The following is an 8,562-nucleotide window of genomic DNA, read 5'->3' on the forward strand; positions in this document are numbered from 1 at the left end:
ATACAAAGTATCTCATGGTCACATTATAGCTAGTATGTTGCATAAGATACTATCTTTCTGAATTTACAATTTCGATCAACAAGAGATGTTCCATGATTTAACTACATAATTTGGCACCAAACCTAATTAATAGAGTGAGTAGATTACAAAAAGTCACATAAAATGAATGATTATAACTACATAGTTTGGCTACATGGTTTATTTAGCGAACCAATTAGGGTTTTCATGATTGATAGTTACCTGAAAGTCCAATGGCGATTCCCTCGAAGATGGAGTGAAAACAAAGTGCAAAAATCAGCAAAGCTGTGTCTCCAAATCCAGTAGTCCGCAAAATCACTTGATTCACATCCACACCAGTACTTCTTATCTCACGATGGTCTTCCTCTTTCACTGCCACATCATCATCATCATCCACCCTCGACTCTCCGGCGACAGCTCCGCCGTGGTGGTTATTACTTCCAGCCGCTACAAACGAAACCGCCACGTCTGCGAGCATTGTAAGGCAATATCCAGCGGCTGCTAACATGAAGGCGTAAGGATACTCTTTGTGTTTTAACCCTCTAAAAGTCTCGTTAGCGTCGCTGAGGAAATGGATTAGAGCGGTCGCGAGGAAAATACCACCGGAGAATTGAGTTCCGAGGAGGAGAAAAGACTCGTTCCATCGGTAAAAGTAAGGTGAGATACCGGCTAAGAATGTGCTAAAGAAGAGTATTATAATACAATAGATCTTTACAAGCACCAAACTTTTCGATCGGAGATTCACGACGGTGGTTGTTCCGGTTGCAGGAGGTGGTTGGTTGGTCGGCTCTTCTTCGTCTCCGTCGTCTATGCCACCGTGAGCAAGAATCAAGGAGAAACAAAGGAAGAGAATAGAGAAGAAAAAGAGAGTTGACTTTAGGGTTTTGGAAGAAGACAAAGCCATTTTAGTTAGTTATTTTTTTCTTTTGTTTCTCAATTATTGTTTGTTTGTGTTGTGTTCTTTTCTCAATTGATGAAACATATATATATTTAGTGTATGTTTTTTTATATATATATGTTGTTGGTGATTGTAGTACAGTGTTGACTTTTTTTGTTGGAGATTTGCTGTGACAAGTACAACGGTAAAGTAATTCGGAAGTTGTACTACAAAAAAAGTACAAGTGAAGGTCTAATAATCATCGCCGGCGACCAAAGAGCTAGCTGTTTCCTTGTGAAACGCCATGTACCGGATTCAAGTGAAGGTCTATAATTAGTATCAGAATATTATCAAATCAAATTGTTTCCCAAATAGGTTTGCCTTTAATAGCAAAAATATTGGATATATATATATATATATATATATATATATATAATTCCATTTCTATTGGATATATACGAAATAGGCAGAGTGAAAAATATTTATAGTATCTCTTTTTCTGTCAGCAGTTAATATACAGTATACGCAAATGTAATTATTAAAGGGGTATTATCAACAATACAATTTTTTTTCTTGATTAAGTGACTTGTTACATCTTTTAAATCTATACGTTATTCATAGATTTATCCATGTATCTATATAATTTAATATGGATGTCGGATAGTATTCAAGTAGGAGCTAGAGTTTTTGTTAAGTGTAAAACAGGCACTAATTTTCTTATAAGTAGCTTAACACATAAACATACTGTAATAAAACACATTAATCTTCTTATTTTGGTACACTTTGATTTAACTGTTGCAGAGCCAAGAATAGCTGATGCTAGAAATACACCAATATATGTTGATGGTACAAACAAACAAGACAATATACTCTTTGTATATATCTAGTTAGTTTCATATCCTGAAATTCAACAGATGCGATGTTCCATCAAGACCTTTCTTAAAGTATCCTTCTGAGTAGTCTCTTAAGGTTGTGTCTCTGTATTTTGGAGGGTTTTCTTCAGACAGAAGCTCTTTCATCGGTCCATAAACTGTTGAGTTCTCACGTATACTTGAGCTGAAAAAGCTTGCTACTGATATCCTTGGGCCTCGTGTATTCGCAAGCACCCTATGCTCCACACTTATAAACTTATCGTTTGTTATCAGCTGCAAACTCAAACCCCAATATACATAAGCAAAAAACACAACTAATTTTAAGGGAATCTGGTTTTTCTTTTCAGATTGTTGCTTTACCTGCAAGAAATCTCCAATGTTGACAACGAGAGCCCCAGGAAGAGGAGAGACGTCGATCCAAGAGTCTTGATGAAGAATTTGAAGACCGCCGATATCGTCTTGAAGAAGAACCGTGAGGAAAGAGTTGTCTGAGTGTTTACTTATTCCTAAAGTTAGGTCAGGTTGTGGACAAGGTGGGTAATAATGACAGATCATAAGCAAACTCTTCAAGCAATCCATGCTCTTAAGGATCTCAGATTTCAAACCTAGTGCTTCTGAGAGAAGCTCAAAGAGCAAATCTCCTAAACTCAGCACATGCTTTGTGTACTTAATCACAGCATCCCTGAGACAGAGCAATACTTTTTGAAATTAATCACTCTCACTTTAAGAAAATTAACTATTTTCTTGACTATTCAATCACGCTATTAGTTGAAGTTAAAGATCAATTTCTTCTTGACTCTGTCCGGTTAAAAAAAAGAAGTTAGTATGTTTCCGTTACCTGCAAGTCTCAGGGAGCTCCTCAGGAGTGGGAGGATCAGGAGCCATGTAACAAGAGATAGAATCTCTCCAAGTAAGAGAAGGTGAAGAACTGTACAGATCAAAGTTACTGCTGTATGCAAATTTGTTCTTGGTGAAATCACGCGAGTAATATGATTTCTTGACCTCATGATCTTCTTCCTCGTGAAACCTACGAACTGCATCTTTAATCTCTTCAAGAACGTCCAAAGGAACACCATGGTTAATCACCTGGAAGAATCCCCAATTCTCCACCGCATATTTGACTTTCTCCACGACGGCTTCACGCGACGCTGTGTCTACGCCGATGTTTGCAAAGTCGAGGGTAGGGATCGATAGGTCTGAAACAGAGACAGAGGGTTTTTTGTTGGGTAAGGTCTCTTTAGGGATGTGGAAAATTCGAGGGATCTCGGTGATTTTAGCGTCGATGAGCCCTTTTACACCTTCTTTTGTCTCGTCGAAAGCTTTGCGCTCACTGTAAGGATCGATTCCGATAGAGTGGTTAGCCATTTTAGTGTTTCTTACTTCCTTCTAAGGAAAAAAAAAGCAATATTAAGATTAAAAAAGACGATTGAGAAGACAGTAGGAGTTGCGGATTCTGAACGGAACTAATGAATCATCATCAGTGAAGATTCGATAGATTTTATTCATTAATGTTGTCTCTTTCTCTCTTTCTCACATTGACTTTTATTAGCTGTCGTAGTTGAATTTGTCTTCGCCACTTTTTGTTACATTATTGAAGTGCCAGCCTCTCATCCAAAAAAAAAAGTATAAAATAATTAAAAAGTTAGAGAGAGAATAAAGTGAGTTTATTTAAGACTTGAGAGACTTAATATTAGGATTTCGAAGCCCAACCCAATTCTTTTATTTGTATGATATTGTTCGCTCTGAGTCCGAGTAGCAAAGCCCGTACGGATTTTTTATTGGACTCCTTCCCAAAAGATCTCATACTAATTAGAGTTGGTTTTAGCTTATACTCCCTCCGTTTCAAAGTATAAGATGTTTTAGAGGTTTTGGCTTGTTTCATAATATAAAATATTTTCAAATTTCTAGGCAACTTTTAGATTAATTTCATATTTCTTTATTAGTTGTTTTATGCTGTCTTGTTTTTGATTGATTAAACTTTCTAAAAGTAGACATTCCTTATTATGCGCGCTTTTAACCAAAACATCTTATATTTTGAAACGGAGGGAGTATATTCAAAACTTATTTTCTAATCTTCAGATGTGGGACATTGTTTGTATCCCAACAAACCTCCCCTCAAACTATGTACCACGATACTTTGGCCTCCCCTTCAGCAAAACCCAGGTACCTAGGCTCCGATATCTCTTTTTATTACTGAAGTATTCTTGAGGCACCCTTCATCATGTCATATTTTGACCGATTCTCCTACACCGAGCACATAACCCACACCCACTCCCCTAGGTCCACTTTTCGACACAGGCTCTGATACCATTTGTTGGGCTTTCCAAGGTACCTAGGAACCGGTACCTCTGCACATAACCCACACCCACTCCCCTAGGTCCACTTTTCGACACATGCTCTAATACCACTTGTTGGGTTTTCCAAGTCCAAGCCAATTCTCTTATTAGTATGATATTGTCCGTTTTGGGCTCAAATAGCAAAACCTGCACGAATTTCTTATTAGGCTCCTTCCCAAAAGACATCATACTAGGCTCCTTCCCAAAAGACCTCATACTAATTGAAGTTGGTCTTGACTTATATATTAGAAACTTATTTTCTAGTCTTTAGATGTGGGACCTTGTTTGTATGCCAACACTTAATTTAATTGGTTATATGTTTTATAAATTTTAAACAAAAACAAAATGATACAAAAATAATTAAAATAATATATTTGAGAAAATAATAGAGGTTCTCTCCATTGCACATACACTTAAAGACTGATGATAGTTTTAAAAGATACTTGAAAAATACATAAAACATAATTAGAAAACCACGTTGACCACTATTTGGCTCTGTTTCACTCCCTTTTTTGCCATTCAATAACATTCAAGTTACTTAGTCTGCTCTCGTCAGTCGTCACCTGCAAGTCTCAGGGAGCTCCTCAGGAGCCGGAGGATCTGGAGCTATGTAACATTCGATAGAATCTCTCCAGTTAACTGACGACGAAGAACTGTATAGATCGAAATTACTGTTGTAGAAAAACTTCTTCTTGGCGGCATCACGTGAGAAGTATAATTTCTTGACTTCAGGATCATCCTCGTGAAACCTACGAACTGCATCTTTAATCTCTTCAATAACGTTTAAAGGAACACCATGATTGACCACTTGGAAGAATCCCCAAGTCTCCGCTGCGGATCTGACTTTCTCTACGACGGCTTCTCGTGACGTTGTGTCCACGTGGACGCTTGCAAAGTCGATGATAGGGATCTCTAGGTCTGAAACAGAGACAGAGGGTTTCTTGTCAGTTAAGGCATCTTGAGGGTGGTAGAAGATACGAGGGATTTGGGTTATTTTAGCGTCTACGAGCCCTTTGACACCTTCTTTTGTCTCGTCAAACGCTTTGCGCTCGATGTAACGATCGAACTCAATCGAATTTTTGGTCACCATGATATGTTCTTCCGGGTCTTCGCAAGGTTTCTACAATTGCGAAGAAACAGCGAAATGAAGATAAAAAAGGAAAAATTGAGGATGAACGGTAGAGTTTGGTTTTTGGTGTGTAGGAGTAGGACCGTTATGTCCGTTTTTTAGTGGTTCCGATTTCTGACTGTATACAACTGTTGTCTTGACTCACTTACTTGTTCTAGTTGAACTTATCTTCTACGCTCTTTGTTTTTATTAAGGACTCGTTACTTAAAATTATGCATAGAGTCCTGCATTTGAATGCTGAAATTGATGAGGAGAGGATCTTGAGTGTTTTCGATTCCACATCTACCAAAAAAAATGGATTGTATCATTTAACTCAAGATGGCAACTCATGTCTGTCTATATGTTATTATGTATCAACTTTCTTAACCAATTGACCATATTATTATAGAAAACAAAAAGAAAAGTTCCTCAACTATTATTTTGCAACTGATTACCATCTTAAAGACTTATAAACACATATACATAATGAGAATATCAACTTAGCTGAATAAGTGTTTGTTACTCAATTGCTAGGCACAACAATGGAGTAAAACATGTTAATCTCCGATAACATTATTCATTGTTTTTCATGGAGTGTTGAATCCAAGCCAATTGATTGACATACAAATAAAGGGAGCCTTGCATCTTTTGATGGCTAAAATTATGCAGAGAAACTAATGTTACACAAACGAATTTTCAAAGAGAGGATCTAAAATTCCTCTGAAACGAACAATGGCAGCTCTGAATCTATACCAGAACTGAAAAAATGCCAGCTTGAATCATGGAAAGCTGCAAAGTAACCATCTGACACTGTCTCAATCGCAAACTCGGTTGTGATTCCTTTCGCAGCTACGATTCGTTTGGTGGCAGAGATGACTTCTGAGTCAAACGAAACTTGCTCTTCGTACATCTGAAAGCTGTTCCCAAACAATGCGATTCTAGACAACCGATCAGTTCTCCAATTCGCTTCCAATAGGTTGCTGTATAGATTAGCCTCACAGTGTGGCATAAAGAAAAGAGTAGGCTTTAAAGCTTCCCTTCGAGCTTGCTCATTCACAGATAAGACAGTGCATCCCAAAGATTCCAGGAAACTAGATTCAGTAGCAGAGAGAACTGGATCAAATACTTCAATGTTATCACCAACCCAATCAAACTCTTTCTTCATCAAGATTGCAATGCACAGCTGAAACCTCGGAGATTCGTATGACTCGATGCTGCCTATACCGTACATAACGATCTGCAACTGTGTTTCATTGCCTAACACGAGGCGAAACTGGTCTGACACCTCAGGTGACTTGAGCTGCTCCAAGAATGCTGTGTAAAACTTGGAGCTTTCGATTTTCTTCATAGAGATGTCCATCTTTTGCTTTAGTCTTGCTTGCCTCTGTGGATCAACTTCAAGATCATCTGATTCCCATGGTTGTTGTTGCTCTTCTTCTTGAAGCTTAGGTTTCGGTTTTATTCTTCTTCTTCCTTGTCTTCCTTTACTAGGTAAGACCACTGTCCACTCACCGTCACTTATTTCCATTGAATCTTGGTTCTTATCTAATTATTATAACTCATTTACAAGCACTACACAGTTCCCCCAAAAAATTAGGGTTTTCTACTCAAATGCAACGATTCCATAAACTGGTTCCGCTACCTAAAACATATCAACAAACAAAGTTTTCGATTCACATAAACCTAATTAATCAATCAATCAATCAATTCGCTTGATTCTGATCTATCTACTTTGGAGATCGATAAAGAAACTTACGATTAGAGACGAAAACACAGGAGGGGGAGATCGAAGAAGCACGCTTGCAAATACAGAGGACGCAGATAACGCTCGACGGCGAACGAGTAGACTCAGTGAGACATTGTGATTTTGAGTTCAGAGTCCTACCGATAGTTCCGCTACGAGATATGGAAACAGATGAATTGGAACACATATATTGGGTTAGAAAAAAATAGAATGGGCCTAGATATAGCCCAATAAAAGGCTGTTTAAAATTTTCGTTTTTAATTGACGTGTCAAATCATCAGCTAGAAGCCGTCAGATTGATTTTTTGAACTAACAATCCAACGGCTTATGGACTAACGTTTATATGTGGATACGTACAAATACAATAGTATATCCAGATAAAATGGTAATGTACACGTGTCAGTTAAACAGAGCAAGTAGACGGTGATGATGATGAAGATCTAAAAATATCTATCTTTACGTGTCCACGTAAGCAGTAAACTCAAAGCCGATATTGCACTTTTTTCACTCTTTCCAAAAAAGGAAAACAGAATATTTTTTTTTCCAAAACTAGGCTAGACGAATTTTCCGGCCTTCTTCTCCGATCTCTGATCCGAAAATTTCTATAACATGTTGTTGTAGTTTGAGTTTCAAGAGGAATTGATTGATTTTGGAAAGAAGAGAGAGTGTGGAAAGAAATGGGGAAGGAAGTTATTAGGATGAGCGGTGACGACGACGATGAACACGTACCGGAATGGGAGACTGGATTACCGGAAGGAGATGATTTAACTCCGTTATCTCAATCTCTAGTCCCGTCGATTCTAGCGTTAGCTTTTAGTATAATCCCAGAACGGAGCCGTACGATTCACGACGTCGACCGCGCGTCGCGAGTCACGATCTCTTCGTTGCGGAGCAGTAGCAATGGGAATGGTTACTCGGCAGCGACGGAGGATGTCGTAGTAGTAGTAGATCGAGTTGGATCGAGTAGTCATGGATCTGATCCGAAGAAACAGAGGAGATCAGACGGAGGTGGCGGTGAGGCTGCTGCGGTTGATTCCATGGCGGAGGAGGAAGGTGATTCAGGGACTGAGAAGACATTGAAACGACCGCGTTTAGTGTGGACGCCTCAGCTACACAAGAGATTCGTTGACGTTGTTGATCACTTAGGGATTAAATCCGCGGTTCCGAAGACGATTATGCAGCTGATGAACGTTGAAGGGCTTAGCCGTGAGAACGTCGCGTCTCATTTGCAAAAGTACAGGCTTTATTTGAAACGGGTTCAAGGTTTGACGACGGAGGATGGTCCGTATTCGTCTGATCAGCTCTTCTCTTCGACGCCGGTGCCTCCACAGAGCTTTCAAGACGGCGGAGGAAGTAACGGAGCCACCGGGAAATTAGGAGTTCCTTCGATGATCCCGATGCCAGTTTATGGGAATCACGTTGGTATGATGCAAGGACAATATCATCAGTATCGTGACCATGGAAATGAATCAAACCAGTATATGATGCAGCAGCAGAATAGGTTTGGAACCATGGTTACCTCTCCTTCTGTTGGTGGTGGTGGTGACGTGAATGACAAGTAATTAGGTGAGCTTGTTTTCGTACTGTTTCTTTTTTTAAGTAAAGTT

General features: G+C 38.9%; 4 protein-coding genes across 5 annotated transcripts in view; 1 reads left to right on the top strand and 3 right to left on the bottom strand.

Annotated features, from left to right (window-relative positions):
- Positions 1 to 922, bottom strand: part of LOC104762071 (zinc transporter 2-like) — a 2,427-nt gene extending 1,505 nt beyond the window's left edge. The window contains exon 1 of the mRNA XM_010485290.1: positions 241 to 922. Coding sequence (XP_010483592.1) covers positions 241 to 922 — 682 coding nt within the window. The remainder of the gene's footprint in view (positions 1 to 240) is intronic.
- LOC104762072 (1-aminocyclopropane-1-carboxylate oxidase homolog 11) lies at positions 1,620 to 5,240 on the bottom strand. Of its 2 annotated transcripts, XM_019239963.1 has the most exons (4): positions 5,124 to 5,240; positions 2,606 to 3,065; positions 2,128 to 2,449; positions 1,620 to 2,040 (listed from the first exon to the last, which is right to left on the bottom strand). In XM_019239963.1, the coding sequence occupies exons 1-4, from the start codon at positions 5,191 to 5,193 to the stop codon at positions 1,789 to 1,791; spliced, it is 1,104 nt and encodes a 367-aa protein (XP_019095508.1). In that variant the 5' UTR covers positions 5,194 to 5,240; the 3' UTR covers positions 1,620 to 1,788. The 2 variants fall into 2 exon arrangements, with proteins under 2 accessions (XP_019095508.1, XP_010483593.1); XM_010485291.2 differs by lacking the exon at positions 5,124 to 5,240 and having other exon boundaries at positions 2,606 to 3,267.
- Positions 5,743 to 7,130, bottom strand: LOC104762073 (protein SENSITIVITY TO RED LIGHT REDUCED 1-like). The gene is made up of 2 exons (XM_010485295.2): positions 6,968 to 7,130; positions 5,743 to 6,853 (listed from the first exon to the last, which is right to left on the bottom strand). The coding sequence occupies exon 2, from the start codon at positions 6,737 to 6,739 to the stop codon at positions 5,921 to 5,923; it is 819 nt and encodes a 272-aa protein (XP_010483597.1). The 5' UTR covers positions 6,740 to 6,853; positions 6,968 to 7,130; the 3' UTR covers positions 5,743 to 5,920.
- LOC104762074 (transcription factor BOA-like) overlaps positions 7,379 to 8,562 on the top strand; it is a 1,678-nt gene continuing 494 nt past the window's right edge. The window contains exon 1 of the mRNA XM_019239973.1: positions 7,379 to 8,419. Coding sequence (XP_019095518.1) covers positions 7,633 to 8,419 — 787 coding nt within the window. The 5' untranslated portion in view covers positions 7,379 to 7,632. The remainder of the gene's footprint in view (positions 8,420 to 8,562) is intronic.

This window comes from Camelina sativa, chromosome 18 (assembly GCF_000633955.1).
Source record: "Camelina sativa cultivar DH55 chromosome 18, Cs, whole genome shotgun sequence".
Classification (NCBI taxonomy): domain Eukaryota; kingdom Viridiplantae; phylum Streptophyta; class Magnoliopsida; order Brassicales; family Brassicaceae; genus Camelina; species Camelina sativa.